The 18,575-nt window shown below is 47.2% G+C and overlaps 2 protein-coding genes and 3 pseudogenes across 4 annotated transcripts in view; 1 reads left to right on the forward strand and 4 right to left on the reverse strand.

Annotated features, from left to right (window-relative positions):
* Positions 1–7,821, reverse strand: part of LOC101470919 (kinesin-like protein KIF2C) — a 28,315-nt gene extending 20,494 nt beyond the window's left edge. For 2 of the 3 annotated variants that reach the window (XM_024800369.2, XM_024800368.2), the window contains exons 1-4: positions 7,707–7,821; positions 7,445–7,525; positions 7,253–7,341; positions 7,063–7,164 (exon numbers count right to left, since the gene is read on the reverse strand). In XM_024800369.2, coding sequence (XP_024656137.2) covers positions 7,063–7,164; positions 7,253–7,341; positions 7,445–7,505 — 252 coding nt within the window. In that variant the 5' untranslated portion in view covers positions 7,506–7,525; positions 7,707–7,821. Of the gene's footprint in view, positions 1–7,062; positions 7,165–7,252; positions 7,342–7,444; positions 7,526–7,706 lie in introns of those variants that run through there. The other variant, XM_024800370.2, reaches the window with a different exon arrangement.
* On the forward strand, positions 4,188–5,912 carry LOC143416118 (uncharacterized). The gene is made up of 2 exons (XM_076881512.1): positions 4,188–5,649; positions 5,808–5,912. The coding sequence occupies exon 1, from the start codon at positions 4,391–4,393 to the stop codon at positions 5,351–5,353; it is 963 nt and encodes a 320-aa protein (XP_076737627.1). The 5' UTR covers positions 4,188–4,390; the 3' UTR covers positions 5,354–5,649; positions 5,808–5,912.
* Positions 7,822–9,440: 1,619 nt separating the features above from the next.
* LOC143416126 (5S ribosomal RNA) lies at positions 9,441–9,559 on the reverse strand (annotated as a pseudogene).
* Positions 9,560–10,804: 1,245 nt separating this feature from the next.
* On the reverse strand, positions 10,805–10,923 carry LOC143416123 (5S ribosomal RNA; annotated as a pseudogene).
* Positions 10,924–12,528: 1,605 nt separating this feature from the next.
* On the reverse strand, positions 12,529–12,637 carry LOC143416124 (5S ribosomal RNA; annotated as a pseudogene).
* Between the last annotated feature and the right edge of the window lie 5,938 nt (positions 12,638–18,575).

Raw genomic sequence — 18,575 nt, forward strand, 5'->3', positions numbered from 1 at the left:
AGAAGCCTCACCCTCTTAAAAGGTGCAACAGTTTTAGAGCAAAGCCCATAGATGAGCGCAAGTCATTTTTAAAAGAGAACAGAATCTGTTTTAAATGCTGTGGCTCTACTCAACATTTAGCAAGGGACTGCAGGGCTCAAATAAAATGCATGGACTGTGGTAGCGACAGGCATTTAGCAGTGCTACATCCAGGTCCACCCCCTGCTCCAGCTGAGAGCTCTGGAGCTGATAAAGATGATGGCGGGGAGACACAGGATAATGCAAATGCCTCAGTTGTTTCCAAATGCACAGAAGTCTGTGGTGATGAAGATAGCCCACATTCGTGCTCAAAAATAAGTCCTGTGTTAGTCTATCCAGAAGGCGAAAAAGAACAGGCTAGAAAGATGTATGCAGTGCTTGATGAACAAAGTAACAAGTCACTAGCTAAGTCTCAGTTTTTTGAGCTCTTTAATATTAAGACACGCTCAGAGACTTACAAGCTCAGAACATGCTCAGGACTGTCAGATAATGTCGGCAGAACAGCAGTAAACTTCATGATTGAGTCATGATTGAGTCAATGGATGGTAAAGTAAAGCTCCCACTTCCAAACCTGATTGAATGTGACATGATTCCAGACGACAGGAGAGAGATTCCCTCTCCACAAGTGGCCATGAAGTTCTCACACTTACAGAAGATAGCTGAAAAAGTACCTCCTGTAGAAGAACAAGTACCTATTCTGTTGCTTTTGGGAAGAGACATTATACAGGTACACAAAGTCAGAGAGAGAATCAATGGGCCACACAATACACCTTACGCGCAGCGTTTGGATTTAGGCTGGGTTATAGTTGGAGAAGCCTGCATGGGGAAGACGCATAAGCCCCCTAGTGTGAGTGTTCTCAAAACACATATTCTTCAGAATAGCCGTGCTTCTTACCTCTACCCATGTCCTAACACGTTTCAACTCAAAGACCAGTTAAACACCACACCTAACCCCAAAAAGGACAGGGGAAACACAAACACCAATCAACTGGGAGAAACTGTTTTTGACAGGACAAAAGATGATGACAAACCAGCACTGTCAGTAGAGGACAAAGACTTCATTGACATCATGGAGAAGGAGGTGTATCAAAATGAATGTAACAGCTGGGTGGCGCCTTTGCCATTCCGCTCTCCAAGACCAGAGCTTCCGAGTAACAGAGAGCAAGCATTCAAGCGCCTCCAATCTCTCAGAAAGACATTGGACCGGAACCCTGAAATGAAAAGACAATATATCGAATTCATTCAAAACATGCTGGACAATGACCATGCAGAAGTCGCTCCACCTTTGGACTCAAACAAAGAACACTGGTACTTGCCATCCTTCGGTGTGTACCACCCACAAAAACCTAATCAGCTGAGAGTAGTCTTTGACTCAAGTGCAGAATTTGAAGGACAGTCCCTTAACAAAGTCTTATTAAGTGGACCTGACCTAAATAACACACTACTAGGTGTCCTTATGCATTTTAGGAAAGAGCCTGTAGCATTTTCAGCTGATGTGCAACAAATGTTTTATTGTTTTGAAGTGAGAGAGGATCATAGGGATTATCTGAGATTCCTTTGGTATGAAGACAATGATCCCGACCAAGGTATTTGTGACTATAGAATGAGGGTTCATGTTTTTGGGAATAGCCCTTCTCCAGCTGTGGCTATTTATTGTATGAGGCGTGCTGCAGTTGAGGGAGAAGAAAAGCACGGACATGATGCAAAGCAGTTTGTAATGAGACATTTTTACGTTGATGATGGTCTCGCATCCACAGCAACAGTGGAAGAAGCTGTTGAGACACTCACAAGCGCTCAAAAGATGCTGGCACAGTCAAACTTAAGGCTACATAAAATAGCTTCTAATGACCACAAAGTAGTGGAAGCGTTTCCTGCTGCCGAGAGAGCCAAGGATCTAAAAGACTTGGATTTAGAGTTGGACGACATACCCCTGCAAAGGAGCTTGGGGGTACTGTGGAATCTTAAAGAGGACTGTTTTACCTTTCACGTCACCACTGAACAAAAGCCGTTCGCCAGGAGAGGTGTCTTGGCCACTGTTAACAGTCTGTATGACCCGCTGGGTTTCGTGTCACCCATCACAATGCAGGGAAAAGCTCTTCTCCGTGAATTGACCTCAGAGCAAAAGGACTGGGATGAATCACTTCCTGCAGAAAGAGAAGATGAATGGAGCAGATGGAGAAGCTCATTGAAGGATCTTCAGCGGCTTCAGATACCGAGGTGCTACCTCTCGTTCTCCCAGGCCATTGCTGTGAAAAAAGAACTGTGCATATTTTCAGATGCCTCCACCATGGCCATAGGAGCAGTGGCATATCTGAGAGCTATTGATGGTGAAGGTCAGTGGCACACAGGTTTCATCATGGGCAAGTCCAAAGTAGCCCCAAGACCCGCCCACACTGTTCCTAGATTGGAGTTATGTGCAGCAGTGTTAGCTGTAGAGATGTACGAACTCATTAGAGATGAGATTGACATTGAAGTAGACACTGTCAGATTTTTCACAGACAGTAAAATTGTTCTTGGTTACATACACAACAACACAAAGAGGTTCTACACTTACGTGGCTAACCGAGTGATTAGAATCAGAAAGACTACACATCCAGCACAGTGGTTTTACATAGCCACTAGTGACAATCCAGCAGACACAGCCACTAGACCAATTGCAGCTTCTGCATTGGCTTCTACAAACTGGTTTAGTGGTCCTTCCTTTTTGACACAACACGACATAGAGAAGTCTCACTGTGATAGTTTCACACTAGGGCTGCCACGATTAGTCGACTAGTCACGATTATGTCGACTATTAAAATCGTCGACGACTAATTTAATAGTCGACGCATCGTTTGAAGCTTTGTAAGATCACAAAGGACGCAGGAATGAGTAGTAGGATTTAAGAGTGTAATAACGGACTGAAACAGAAGATGGCAGCACTGCATGTCCAAGGATGCCAGCTGCCGTTAAACCCCGAAGAAGAAGAAGCTGTGTCCCAGAATTCATAGCGCAGCTGTCAACAATGGCGGCAGCTAGTTAGTTTTAACTTTACTCTTATTATTCTTTCTGGGTCACAAAATAAACGTTTAACATATTTTCAGGCGAGAATGTAGCTGTGTAAACCTCAAATATCTGCTCAGTTTATCAAGACACCGCATATTTTCAAAAGCGCTCCGACGTTTTCGGAGACGTCTGTTACCCACTAGCTCGTTAGCTAGGCGGGGGCAAGGCTAACTAGAGCCGTGAGAACACCGGACTCCCGGCAAATCGTTTTCAAACCCACCGCCGTCTTTCGCTAGTCAGGTTAAACATATATATAAGTCACTTAGATAACTTAAATGTTATTGTTTGGCTTTTTTCAGTATTTATTTGTTCCTGAGTAAATCGGTTTGGCTGAGATTAAAGGTATAGTTTTTGCACAGCTAAAACTGTCAAGCAGACAGCTGATTATCAGAAGTGTGAGACGCTGGAGAATATACTCCGGTGTCCTGTTATATTTTAGAAAGCAAGGAGTTTATTAAACTTCACCGAAACAATCTGCAAATTTCATTAAAAATTAATAAACTACCATCTTGTCTTTATTTTTAGTTAGCACAAACACTTCAAGCTGTAAGCTAATGATAGTTATATAAGACCAGATGCTGCTGGTGCAATAAGCTGTACGTCCAATGGATGATGATCTGATTAGTCGACTAATCGCAAAAATAATCGGTGACTAGTCGATTATCAAAATAATCGTTTGTGGCAGCCCTATTTCACACTGATCGATCCTGACACAGATGCAGAGATCAGACCTGATATAACAAGTTTTGTTACCAAAGCCTCAGTAACACAGCTAGAGCCATGCCGTTTTGAAAGATTCTCTCATTGGATGAGATTGTGTCGCACTATTGCATCACTAAAGCGTGTGGCAGTATCATTCAAGAAAACAAACACAGAAGGTAAAGGCTGGAAGTGTTTCAGTGAAACTAACACCACAGATGAAGTGTCTAAAGCAGCAAAGTTCATCATTCACACAGTACAAAGTGAAACGTTCAAAGAAGAGTACAGATGCATAAAAGAAAATCTGCCACTTCCAAAACAAAGCTGCCTTCAAAGGTTAAATCCAGTTATTGATGAAGATGGGCTCCTCAGACTAGGAGGTCGATTGGCACCTGCTAACCTAACAAAAGATGAGAAACATCCACTCATTATCCCAAATGCTCATCATATAGCCATCCTTCTTATTAGATACTATCATGAGAAGGTAGCGCATCAGGGGCGTCACCTAACAGAAGGAGCGCTCAGAGGTGCTGGATTTTGGATTATTGGCAGTAAACGGCTCGTCTCTTCTGTTATTTACAAGTGTGTTCTCTGTCGAAAGCTTCGAGGACGACTTCAGACCCAAAAGATGGCAGATTTACCCGTGGACAGGCTGACACCAATGCCACCGTTCACTAGTGTAGGACTGGATGTCTTTGGACCCTGGACGGTCACCACACGTCGCACCAGAGGAGGGAGTGCAGACAGTAAACGATGGGCTGTGCTTTTCACCTGCATGTCCACGAGAGCTGTGCACATTGAGCTCATTGAAACAATGTCAACATCCAGCTTCATCAATGCGCTGAGGAGATTTTTCTGCATCCGTGGACCTGCTCAAATACTCAGATCTGATAGAGGTACAAATTTTGTTGGAGCATGCAATGAGTTGCAAATTGATCACAAGGACACAGAACTAAACTCATACCTGCAAGAGAAAGGATGCACATGGCTGTTTAATCCCCCACACTCGTCACACATGGGTGGCTCGTGGGAGAGACTTATTGGAGTAGCAAGGCGCATCCTAGATGGTATTCTGTTGAAAGCCGTACATGTCCAACTAACGCATGAAGTGTTAAGTACATTCATGGCAGAAGTAATGGCAATAATGAATGCAAGACCACTTGTACCAGTCTCAACAGATCCAGACAAACCAAACCTCACTCCAGCAATGCTCCTTACACAAAAGGTCAATGCATTATCTGCACCAACAGGAAGCTTTGGACCGCCAGACCTCTACTCAAAGCAATGGAAGCAAGTACAGTGTTTGGCAGACTCTTTTTGGAAACAGTGGAAAAGTGAATATCTTTCAACACTACAGCAAAGGAGAAAATGGACTGATGATAAAACAAACATAAAAGTTGGTGATGTTGTGTTATTGAAAGATGCTCTCGCACACAGAAATGACTGGTCCATGGGAAAAGTTGTAAGAACATTTGAGAGCAAGGACAATAAGGTTCGAAAAGCAGAAGTAAAGACTGTGAAAGATGGAAATGAAAAAGTGTTTTTGAGACCCATCGCTGATATGGTTTTGCTTTTATCAAGTGATAAATAAGTGTTTGAAATAGCCCTAAACTGTTCAAAATGTTTATTAGAAAAGTTTGTTCTAGTGGCACAATTATATTGTACCAGGCGGGGAGTGTTCTGCCTTTTATAACTTAAATCGGATATTATAGTTGTAAGCTGCCCTAGAGCTCCCTCTAGTGGCTGCTTTGGGTTCGGTTACTTTGGGAAAGGAAAAAAATGAGAACGTGAAGAAGAAATAAAAGATGGCGGAAAGTGATACCGTAATGTTATCGTTCTAAGCTGATACGGACCTTAAAATGTTGTTGCCTTGGACAAGATATGTCTGTAAGTATGAGTGTCGATAAAATAATTATTCTTTTGTTTTGTGTAAAAATGGTACGATAATTTGTACATTTGAAAGTTTTATCTTGTTAGCTTGCAGTAAGAGGGTAACAAGATAGTTTACAATGTTAGTTAGCTAATACAGTATTTTGTACTTTCAGTTTTACGATGGTCAAAGAGAAGGCAATGGTCAGAGGCCATTCTTCAATAAATCAGCGCAAAAAGGAAAATAAGTCTGGTTATTGGAGCATCGTTATCTCGCTGTCTAGCTGGTGAAACTAAGAGACTCAGGGCGAGGACAGCACACAGTCTGTAGCTCTAAAGAAAGTGAGAAGATATAGTGAAAAATCCCACTCAGCTGATCAGCACAAGTTCTCAGTACCTGTCCACAGATGTTGTCAGGTCCAGGACTCTTGCTTTTGGTATGTCTAAAAAGATTAGCTACCCCTGTCTCATCGATACAAATAGATGGGGGAGTGATGGTCTTTTCCCTCAGTGTGCTGGTCTGCCTAGAACAATCATAGTTCTCAAAACGAAGGTAAAAACTGTTAAGACTGTCTGCCAGATGTTTGTCAGAGGTAAACCCCTCTAAGGTAATGCTGCTTTTACCTTTCGTCTGTAGCCCTGCCATTGTTTTCATACCAAGCCAAGCTCTTTTGAGGTTGTTACTGCTGAGTTCTGCCTCAATCTTATTTCAATACCTCATCTTGGCAATCTTTATTGCAGCCCTCACCTCCTTCCTCAATATTCTCACAGTGGGAACGTCTCCCTCGTTAAAAGCAATTTTCCTTTTAAGAATCACATCCTTAATATCTTTAGAGAGCCACGGTTTGTTATTAGGGAAAGTCTTAAATTCTCTGACTGGAACCACAGAGTCTTTGCAAAAAGAGATGTAGCTACACACCACATCAGTGAGTTCATCCAAATCAGAAGTGCTCTCTTGAAACACGGACCAGTCAGTGCAATCAAAACACCCCTGAAGGGCAACACAACTGTCTTTTGTCCAGACATTAGTCCGCTTCACACAGGCCTTCTCCCTCCTAATCACAGATCTGTAAGCAGGGAGGAGGTGAATAACATTGTGATCCGAAGAACCTAGCGCAGGTCCGGCCACAGACTTGTATGCCCCCTTAATTGGTCCATAACACAAATCCAGCGTTTTGTTATGCCTTGTAGGACAAGTGACATATTGAAAGAAATTGTTCAGTGATTTCTTAAGATTACAATTGTTAAAATCACCGAGAATAAAATTAGGAGCATCCGGTGAGAGAGTCTGCAGATTGTGTACCACTTTAAAAATGGCATCAGCAGCAACTTTAACGTCAGCCTTAGGATGAAACTAACCTGTCATCTGGTGACTGACAGCAAGGTTAATGTAATAAATTATGAGAAAAAACAATGTAGGCTAGCACTCACCTTTTCTGGAACATGAGTCGATGGGTCAGGCGTTGAGCTTGTGATTGAATTTATAGGGTCCAAAACCTCTGGATTGAGTATACATAACTCACTTAGATCAATCTAAAACACAGAAGAAGAAGCAGACTCAGCATATGGGATATTTTAATGTATACTTGGTTGATATCACCTCAGTTACGACATTACTGACCCCCTTTCCACGGCACATGTTCCTCTCATGCCACTCAACCATAACTGTGGACTTGTCAACGGATTTCACGGTGGCCGAATGGACTCGACCTAGTTCACGTACATAAAAAAAAGCATGCCTGAGTTAAACTCACCGCACACGGGAAGTACAAAAACACATAATACGAACGGATTTAATGCAACATGAGCTCACCATCACTGCGGCTGATCTGGACAGAGAGTCCAACGAGAAGTCGGGACAGGCTGTTCTCCATGATAGCGCCTTCTTAAAAAGCTGAAAATAATGAAGGTAACGTTAGCGTATTAAGTATCCAACTCATTCTCTACTAGTTGTGCTGTCGTCGCTGTGAAAATATGCCGCCTTTTCATGGAAACGTAAAGTTTGATAAAAACCAAACCGTCAGTTGTTTCCATTTGTTTATTTTTAGTTTCTTTCAAGATAAAATCACACTTACCTTTCACCCGTGCCAAACTCAACAGCGTCCAGAATGTAAACTGGCGTTATTTCCGAGTATTTAAGAATCTGATTGGTCTTCGTCATTTCATAGAGTCCAGCGTTCTTCTTCTACGGATTTATAGGTGGTATTTAAATTGATGTTACACTGCCACTCATCGGACAAGTTAGGAAGAACCGCTACAGTTGTGCAAATGAAAGAACTTCGATACATTAATTCAACCAGACCAGCTCAATAAGATGTTGCTGACTTTAATGAAATATTGTGTTTTATCCACGCAAGCAAACAAAAGCAGAAAAACATTTATCTTAACAGACAAGTGGTTTACAAGAAATACACATCATACAGTACGGGATTTAAATGTGTGTATATATATATATATATATATATATATATATATATATATATATATATATATATATATATATATATATATATATATATATATATATATATATATATATATAAAACAACCGTGGGCTATAGTAAATAAAGCTAATGCTAATGATAAAGGAATGTAACAATTAAAGTTAAAGTTACCAAATACTCATCACTGATATTTATCGTGAACTCAACTAAATTTTATTTTCTAAACCTTAACTGAAACTGAAAATAAACATGATATAAAATATTATACAACCAGCAATGGTTTAGCAATATATTTCTGCATGACTTTATCTGTCTCACATATCAGTTGTAGCCCTTTGATTTACAACATTGTTTTGGTTAATTTCCCCCCCCCCCCAATTTATGGATTCAAGTGATTAGGTGGCAAGTACGTGAAGTTACTAAGACAATCCTATAACCCTACCTGCATGTTTGCATAATACCCTAACCCAAAGGCTCAGTTTAGCATTTATCCAACAGCACAGGGCCTGGATTGTTGAAGATGGCCTCAGGAACCAGCACAGGGCCTGGTGTGTTGTACATGGCCACAGCTAACAGCACAGGGCCTGGTGTGGTGAAGATGGCCTCGGCCAGAAGCACAGGGCCTTGTGTGATGTGAGTGGCCTGAGCAAGAGCCACAGGCCCTGGTGTGGTGTAAGTGGCCTGAGCAAGAGCCACAGGCCCTGGTGTGGTGTAAGTGGCCTCAGCCAGAGCAACAGGCCCTGGTGTGGTGTAAGTGGCCTCAATAGCAACTAAGGCCCTGGTGTGGTGTAAGTGGCCTCAATAGCAACTAAGGCCCTGGTGTGGTGTAAGTGGCCTCATCCAGCAGTCACAGACCCTGGTGTGGTGTAGGTGGCCTCAGCCAGCAGCCACAGGCCCTGGTGTGGTGTAGGTGGCCTCAGCCGGCAACTAAGGCCCTGTTGTGGTGTAAGTGGCCTCAGCCAGAGGCACAGACCCTAGTGTGGTGTAAGTGGCCTGAGCAAGAGCCAAAGACCCTGGTGTGGTGTAAGTGGCCTCAATAGCAACTAAGGCCCTGGTGTGGTGTAAGTGGCCTCAGCCAGCAGCCACAGGCCCTGGTGTGGTGTAAGTGGCCTCAGCCAGTGCCACAGACCCTGGTGTGGTCTAAGTGGCCTCAGCCGGCAACTCAGGCCCGTGTGTGTTGTACATTACCTTAGCCAGAATCACAGGCCCTGGTGTGGTGTAGGTGGCATCAGCTAGCAGCACAAGACATTGGAAAAGAGCCAAAAGCAATGTCGTTAATGTGCCCTCATTAATGGGGAGCTGCTTTGGGTCTTTTAATACACCCCTTCTCTGGATCAAAAGCAGTTCAATGACATGAAAATCAAAGGCTTACAGCACCAGGTATTCCCAGGCAGTCTCCCATCCAAGTACTAACGAAGCCCAGCCCTGCTTAGCTTCCGAGATCCGACTAGGTCAGGCGTGCTCAGGGTGGTATGGCCGTAAGCTGCTGGCCCAAGCACAACGTCTCAATTTATGGATTCAAGTGATTTGGTGGCAAGTACCTGAAGTTCCGAAGACAATCCTATAACCCTACGTGCATGTTTGCATAATACCCTAACCCAAAGGCTCAGTTTAGCATTTATCCAACAGCACAGGGCCTGGATTGTTGAAGATGGCCTCAGGAACCAGCACAGGGCCTGGTATGTTGTACATGGCCACAGCTAGCAGCACAGGGCCTGGTTTGGTGAAGATGGCCTCGGCCAGAAGCACAGGGCCTGGTGTGATGTGAGTGGCCTGAGCAAGAGCCACAGGCCCTGGTGTGGTGTAGGTGGCCTCAGCCAGCAGCCACAGGCCCTGGTGTGGTGTAAGTGGCCTCAGCCAGCAGCCACAGGCCCTGGTGTGGTGTAAGTGGCCTCAGCCGGCAACTCAGGCCCTGTTGTGGTGTAAGTGCCCTCAGCCAGTGCCACAGGCCCTGGTGTGGTGTAGGTGGCCTGAGCAAGAGCCCCAGGCCCTGGTGTGGTGTAAGTGGCATCAATAGCAACTAAGGCCCTGGTGCGGTGTAGGTGGCCTCAGCCAGCAGCCACAGGCCCTGGTGTGGTGTAAGTGGCCTCAGCCAGCAGCCACAGGCCCTGGTGTGGTCTAAGTGGCCTCAGCCGGCAACTCAGGCCCTGTTGTGGTGTAAGTGGCCTCAGCCAGAGCCACAGACCCTGGTGTGGTGTAAGTGGCCTCAGCCAGAGCCACAGGCCCTGGTGTGGTGTAGATGGCCTCAATAGCAACTAAGGCCCTGGTGTGGTGTAGATGGCCTAAGCCAGAGCCACAGGCCCTGGTGTGGTGTAGGTGGCCTCAGCCAGAGCCACAGGCCCTGGTGTGGTGTAGATGGCCTCAATAGCAACTAAGGCCCTGGTGTGGTGTAGATGGCCTAAGCCAGAGCCACAGGCCCTGGTGTGGTGTAGGTGGCCTCAGCCAGCAGCCACAGGCCCTGGTGTGGTGTAAGTGGCCTCAGCCAGCAGCCACAGGCCCTGGTGTGGTGTAGGTGGCCTCAGCCGGCAACTCAGGCCCTGTTGTGGTGTTAGTGGCCTCAGCCACCAGCCACAGGCCGTGGTGTAGGTGGCCTCAGCCAGCAGCACAAGACATTGGTAAAGAGCGAAAAGCAATGTCGTTACTGTGCCCTCATTAATGGGCAGCTGCTTTGGGTTTTTTAATACCCCCCTTCTCTGGTTCAAAAGCACTTCAATGACATGAAAATAAAAGGCTTACAGCACCAGGTAGTCCCAGGGAGTCTCCCATCCAAGTACTAACGAAGCCCAGCCCTGCTTAGCTTCCGAGATCAGACGAGGTCAGGCGTGCTCAGGGTGGTATGGCCGTAAGCTGCTGGCCCCAGCACAATGTCTCAATTTATGGACTCAAGTGATTAGGTGGCAAGTACCTGAAGTTACGAACGCAATCCTATAGCCCTACCTGTATGCCTGCCTAAGACCCTAACCCAAAGACTCAGTTTAGCATTTATCCAGCAGCACAGGCCATGGATTTTTGAAGATGGCCTCAGGAACCAGCACAGGGCCTGGTGTGATGTAAGTGGCCTCAGCCAGAGCCACGGGCCCTGGTGTGGTGTACGTGGCCTCAGCAAGAGCCACAGGCCCTGGTGTGGTGTAGGTGGCCCCAGCCGGCAACTCAGGCCCGGGTGTGGTGTAGATTGCCTTAGCCAGAGTCAAAGGCCCTGGTGTGGTATAAGTGGCCTGAGCAAGATCCACAGGCTCTGGTGTGGTGTAAGTGGCCTCAATAGCAACTAAGGCACTGGTGTGGTGTAAGGGGCCTCAGCCAGCAGCCACAGGCCCTGGTGTGGTGTAAGTGGCCTCAGCCAGTGCCACAGGCCCTGGTGTGGTGTAGGTGGCCTCAGCCAGCAGCCACAGGCCCTGGTGTGGTGTAAGTGGCCTCAGCCACCAGCCACAGGCCCTGGTGTGGTGTAAGTGGCCTCAGCCAGTGCCACAGGCCCTGGTGTGGTGTAGGTGGCCTGAGCAAGAGCCACAGGCCCTGGTGTGGTGTAAGTGGCCTCAGCCAGAGCCACAGGCCCTGGTGTGGTGTAGATGGCCTAAGCCAGAGCCACAGGCCCTGGTGTGGTGTAGGTGGCCTCAGCCAGCAGCCACAGACCCTGGTGTGGTGTAAGTGGCCTCAGCCAGCAGCCACAGGCCCTGGTGTGGTGTAGGTGGCCTCAGCCGGCAACTCAGGCCCTGTTGTGGTGTAAGTGGCCTGAGCCAGAGGCACAGACCCTGGTGTGGTGTAAGTGGCCTGAGCAAGAGCCACAGGCCCTGGTGTGGTGTAAGTGGCCTCAGCCAGCAGCCACAAGCCCTGGTGTGGTGTAAGTGGCCTCAGCCAGCACCCACAGGCCCTGGTGTGGTGTAGGTGGCCTCAGCCAGCACACACAGGCCCTGGTGTGGTGTAGTTGGCCTGAGCAAGAGCCACAGGCCCTGGTGTGGTGTAAGTGGCCTCAGCCAGTGCCACAGACCCTGGTGTGGTCTAAGTGGCCTCAGCCGGCAACTCAGGCCCTGGTGTGGTGTAAGTGGCCTCAGCCAGTGCCAGAGGCCCTGGTGTGGTGTAAGTGGCCTGAATAGCAACTAAGAACCTGGTGTGGTGTAAGTGGCCTCAGCAAGCAGCCACAGGCCCTGGTGTGGTGTAGGTGGCCTCAGCCAGCAGCCACAGGCCCTGGTGTGGTGTACGTGGCCTCAGCCAAATCCACAGGCCCTGGTGTGGTGTAAGTGGCCCCAGCCGGCAACTCAGGCCCTGGTGTGGCGTGGATTGCGTTAGCCAGAGTCACAGCCCCTGGTGTGGTGTAGGTGGCCTCAGCCAGCAGCACAAGACATTGGTAAAAAGCGAAACGCAATGTCGTTATTGTGCCCTCATTAATGGGCAGCTGCTTTGGGTCTTTTAATACACCCCTTATCTGGTTCAAAAGCAGTTCAATGACATGAAAATAAAAGGCTTACAGCACCAGGTATTCCCAGGAAGTCTCCCATCCAAGTAGTAACCAAGCCCAGCCCTGCTTAGCTTCCGAGGTCAGGCGTGCTCAGGGTGGCATGGCTCTAAGCTGCTGACCCCAGCACAATGTCTCAATTTATGGATTCAAGTGATTAAGTGGCAAGTACCTGAAGTTACGAACACAATCCTATAACCCTACCTGCATGCTTGCATAATACCCTAACCCAAAGACTCAGTTTAGCATTTATCCAGCAGCACAGGCCCTGGATTGTTGAAGATTGCTTCAGGAACCAGCACAGGGCCTGATATGTTGTACATGGCCTCAGCTAGCAGCACAGGGCCTGGTTTGGTGAAGATGGCCTCGGCCAGAAGCACAGGCCCTGGTGTGGTGTAAGTGGCCTCACCCAGAGCCACAGCCCCTGGTGTGGTGTAAGTGGCCTCATTAGCAACTAAGGCCCTGGTGTGGTGTAGATGGCCTCAGCCAGAGCCACAGGCCTTGGTGTGGTGTAGGTGGCCACAGCAGGCAACTCAGGCCCTGGTGTCGTGTAGATGGCCTTAGCCAGAGTCACAGACCCTGGTGACCTGAGCAAGAGCCACAGGCCCTGGTGTGGTGTACATGGCCTCACCAGCAACTAAGGCCCTGGTGTGGTCTAGATGGCCTCGGCCAGAGCCACAGGCCCTGCTGTGGTGTAGGTGGCCCCAGCCGGCAACTAAGGCCCGGGTGTGGTGTAGATTGCCTTAGCCAGAGTCACAGGCCCTGGTGTGGTGTAAGTGGCCTGAGCAAGAGCCACAGGCCCTGGTGTGGTGTAATTGGCCTGAGCAAGAGCCAAAGGCCGTGGTCTGGTGTAAGTGGCCTCAGCCAGAGCCACAGGCCGTGGTCTGGTGTAAGTGGCCTCAATAGCAACTAAGGCCCTGGTGTCGTGTAGATGGCCTCAGCCAGAGCCACAGGCCTTGGTGTGGTGTAGGTGGCCACAGCAGGCAACTCAGGCCCTGGTGTGGTGTAGATGGCCTTAGCCAGAGTCACAGACCCTGGTGACCTGAGCAAGAGCCACAGGCCCTGGTGTGGTGTAAGTGGCCTCACCAGCAACTAAGGCCCTGGTGTGGTCTAGATGGCCTCGGCCAGAGCCACAGGCCCTGCTGTGGTGTAGGTGGCCCCAGCCGGCAACTAAGGCCCGGGTGTGGTGTAGATTGCCTTAGCCAGAGTCACAGGCCCTGGTGTGGTGTAAGTGGCCTGAGCAAGAGCCACAGGCCCTGGTGTGGTGTAATTGGCCTGAGCAAGAGCCAAAGGCCGTGGTCTGGTGTAAGTGGCCTCAGCCAGAGCCACAGGCCGTGGTCTGGTGTAAGTGGCCTCAATAGCAACTAAGGCCCTGGTGTCGTGTAGATGGCCTCAGCCAGAGCCACAGGCCTTGGTGTGGTGTAGGTGGCCACAGCAGGCAACTCAGGCCCTGGTGTGGTGTAGATGGCCTTAGCCAGAGTCACAGACCCTGGTGACCTGAGCAAGAGCCACAGGCCCTGGTGTGGTGTAAGTGGCCTCACCAGCAACTAAGGCCCTGGTGTGGTCTAGATGGCCTCAGCCAGAGCCACAGGCCTTGGTGTGGTGTAGGTGGCCACAGCAGGCAACTCAGGCCCTGGTGTCGTGTAGATGGCCTTAGCCAGAGTCACAGACCCTGGTGATCTGAGCAAGAGCCACAGGCCCTGGTGTGGTGTAAGTGGCCTCACCAGCAACTAAGGCCCTGGTGTGGTCTAGATGGCCTCGGCCAGAGCCACGGGCCCTGCTGTGGTGTAGGTGGCCCCAGCCGGCAACTAAGGCCCGGGTGTGGTGTAGATTGCCTTAGCCAGAGTCACAGGCCCTGGTGTGGTGTAAGTGGCCTGAGCAAGAGCCACAGGCCCTGGTGTGGTGTAATTGGCCTGAGCAAGAGCCAAAGGCCGAGGTCTGGTGTAAGTGGCCTCAGCCAGAGCCACAGGCCGTGGTCTGGTGTAAGTGGCCTCAATAGCAACTAAGGCCCTGGTGTCGTGTAGATGGCCTCAGCCAGAGCCACAGGCCCTGGTGTGGTGTAAGTGGCCTCAATAGCAACTCAGGCCCTGGTGTGGTGTAGATTGCCTTAGCTAGAGTCACAGACCCTGGTGGCCTGAGCAAGAGCCACAGGCCCTGGTGTGGTGTAGGTGGCCTCAGCCAGAGCCACAGGCCCTGGTGTGGTGTAGTTGACCCCAGCCGGCAACTCAGGCCCTGGTGTGGTGTAGATTGCCTTAGCCAGAGTCTGTTTTTGCTGTTTTTAACTAGTGAGAAATCAATTTTGAAGAATTTTTGAAACTTACTTTATTTTCTCATTTTTCCATTTAGCTCCTTCAAATGCACAAAACCTCATATCATCAGGACAAAATGAAACCAGCATCACTCTGCAGTGGAATAAAGTCAACAACAATGTCAGCTTTGTTCTCCAGTTTAATGGTACAGAGACAAGCATCAGTGCACCAGCTGGAAATGGACCATTGAATCAAACACTCTCATCTCTCACTGCTGGAACTCAATACACATTCACTCTCTACTCTGTGTTTGAGAACGTCAGAAGCAGTGGAGTCAGCATTACTGCAGTCACTGGTAAGATAATCAATTGATTTAAACTGCAATACAATGTTTTCACAAACTACTGATAATAATTCAACAGTATAGTTTTTTGCTGTTTTTAACTAGTGAGAAATCAATTTTGAAGAAATTTTGAAACTTACTTTATTTTCTCATTTTTCCATTTAGCTCCTTCAAATGCACAAAACCTCATATCATCAGGACAAAGCATTGCTTTGTGATCCAACGTTACCTGATGATGACAGCAGTGATGAAGCCAGCATGGGAAGTGATGATTATGATGAAGCAGATCTAATGGAAATTGACAACTATGAAAAAGATGCCCTTTTGTGCGAAAGTGAGTCTGAAAGTGAACAAGCTATTAATATGCAATCCTGTGATGAACAACCAGAGGAAATCAATCCAGAGGAACCAGAAAGTGATTTGAACAATGGAGGTTTTGCTCTAGAAAGTTGTCTGCAGCCTGTTGACATTTCAGAAGAGATTCTCTGTTTCACTGATAACACATATTGTGTGGCTCCTGCAGAAAGAAACAATCCTGTTAGCTTCTTCAGAACTCCTCATTTGGAAGCCATGGCATTTCCTGTGCAGTTTCCTACTGGTCAGAATACACTGGATGAAAAGAGACTTCTTAAACTCACACCGAGTGCTTACTTCAAGTCAAGGCTTTTCAACATTGATGCAAGATTTGCTAAAGACACAAATTACCTGTTTTTCTCACAGTTTGTCACTGAAATACATTTGGCTAATTCCAGCATGACAATACAGCTAAGGAAAGGTAAAACTATGACGAAAGATGGACGCAAAATCACATCAGGAATGTTACAAAGTAAGACAGAAGTAGAGAAGCTGGTAAGAAATAAAGATGCAATCAGATTTATGCAGCCACTCAGAGGAACTCCAGCTTACTGGCAGAAAACTACCAAAGATGCAACTGATGACTTTCATAAGATGAAAGTCATCAGTTGTCAAAGTGCCCAAGCTTCTCAGAGAAGTCACTAGACCACAAACGGACATTTGTGAAGGAAAATAAACTGTGCTACGGGTGCTTAAAGGTGGGCCACAATGCCAGAGACTGTCGTCATCGCCACAAATGTGACACTTGCAAAGGACGACACCCCACCTGTTTACACAATGAGAGTCACATGGCAAATGAAAGGCCTCAGAGCTCTACAAACGTCGCTTCAACCACAGAAAATGACACCATGGCAGCCACAGCTCTGAATGTTACTAAGGTGGGTCAATCAGGTAGTACCTCCATGATTGTTCCTGTGTGGGTTTCCACTACTCAGAGTCCATCTAAAGAGCAGCTTGTGTACGCTTTATTAGACACACAAAGTGACAACACATTTGTCAGTGAGGAGGTAACTAACCAGTTACAAGCAGCATCCCATCCAGTTAAGCTAAAACTAACCACGATGCTGGGAGTTCACATGACAGTCAAAAGCCAGAGAGTAGCAGGGTTACGTGTGAGAGGTTATAATTCAGATGTTCACATCGACCTTCCACCCTCCTACACAAAGGACTACATCCCATTTAACTATGACAACATACCCACAAATGAAACTGCAAGGCAATGGCCCCATCTGTCAGAGATCGCTGATCAGATACCCCCTCTCCTGAGTTGTGATGTTGGACTACTCATTGGATTTAACTGTCCCAGAACTCTAGCTCCAAAACAGGTTCTACTCGGAAAAGACAATGAGCCATTTGCCATACAGACAGACCTAGGGTGGAGCATTGTTGGTGGCTCATCAGAGTCAAATGAAACTGAAACAAGTCTGTGCCATAGGGTCATGGTAAAGGAAATGCCTGCTGTAACACCAATGGACATGATCAATGTTCTTGAATCAGATTTCAAGGACACAAAGGCATGTGACAAAACGGTCTCACAAGAGGATGTCGTTTTTCTGGAAAAACTTAAGGAAGGGATAAAGAAAAATGAACAAGGATACTGTGAGATGCCTCTTCCATTCAAGCAAAGGCCAAACTTACCAGACAACAAAAGGCTTGCAGAGATCAGACTGGAACACTTAAGGAGAAGGTTGAACAAGGATGAGAACTACAAAAATGATTATGTTGCATACATGAATGACATAATTGAAAGAGGAGACGTGGAAGAAGTACACAACGAAGGAACACAAGGTGAACAATGGTACATCCCCCATCATGGGATTTACCACCCCAAAAAGCCCACAAAACTGCGTGTCGTATTTGACTGTTCAGCCAAACACAATGGAACAAGTCTCAATGATCATCTCCTCCAAGGGCCAGACTTAATAAACAATCTGACTGGCATTCTCTTGAGATTCCGGCAACATCCTATTGCCTTAATGTGCGATATAGAAAAGATGTTCCACCAGTTCCACGTCAGTGAGAGGGACCGGGACTATCTACGTTTCCTCTGGTGGAAAAACGGTGATACAAGCACACAACCTCAAACATACAGAATGAAGGTACACCTTTTTGGTGCGTCATCATCTCCAGGCTGTGCAAATTATGGACTGAAGTACTTAGCCAAAGAGCACTGCCACTCGCACCCAGCAGGTTCACAGTTCATTGAGAAAGACTTTTATGTCGACGATGGAGTTACGAGCACAAACACAGTGAAAGAAGCAATGCAGTTGGCACAAGAAGCCAGAGAAATCTGCCGCAAAGGTAACCTGCGTCTCCACAAGTTTGTTTCTAACAATCACACTGTTTTGCAAAGTATACCTGCATCAGAGTGTGCTGTAAATATTAACATAAGAGACTTGACATTCAAAGACATGCCACAAGAAAGAGCACTAGGCATCCAGTGGAGCATTGAAAAGGACTGTTTCAAATTTGACAACACACTGAAAGTCCAGCCAGCCACACGCAGAGGTATTCTATCCACTGTCGCGTCAATCTACGACCCACTTGGATTTTTAGCGCCATATGTGCTGAATGGAAAGAAAATCTTGCAAGAAATGTGTCAGCATGGTGTCGGGTGGGACGACCCCATACCTAATGCACTCAAGCCAAGGTGGGTGAGTTGGCAAAGTGACTTTGTAAATCTAGACAAGCTAAACATACCTCGCTGTTACCTGCCTGCTAACTTTGGTGAAACTAAAGAAATAGAGTTGCACCACTTTTCAGATGCAAGCTCAAGTGGTTATGGACAATGTAGCTATCTGAGGGCAAAGAACGCTAAAGGTGAAGTTCACTGCTCTCTGGTAATAGCAAAGGCTCGAGTTTCTCCAACTAAACTGACCACAATCCCCAGACTTGAACTAACAGCAGCTGTAGTTTCAGTCTCAGTCAGCAACATGTTACGGGAAGAACTGTGTTATGGTGCAAAGGAGTACTTCTGGACTGATTCAAAGGTGGTGCTGGGCTACATAAACAATGATGCACGTCGTTTCCACACCTTTGTAGCTAACAGGGTTCAGAGGATCAGGGAAAGTACAAGCCCTCAGCAGTGGTTTTACGTGCCATCAGAA

This window comes from Maylandia zebra, unplaced genomic scaffold (assembly GCF_041146795.1).
Source record: "Maylandia zebra isolate NMK-2024a unplaced genomic scaffold, Mzebra_GT3a scaffold12, whole genome shotgun sequence".
Lineage (NCBI taxonomy): Eukaryota > Metazoa > Chordata > Actinopteri > Cichliformes > Cichlidae > Maylandia > Maylandia zebra.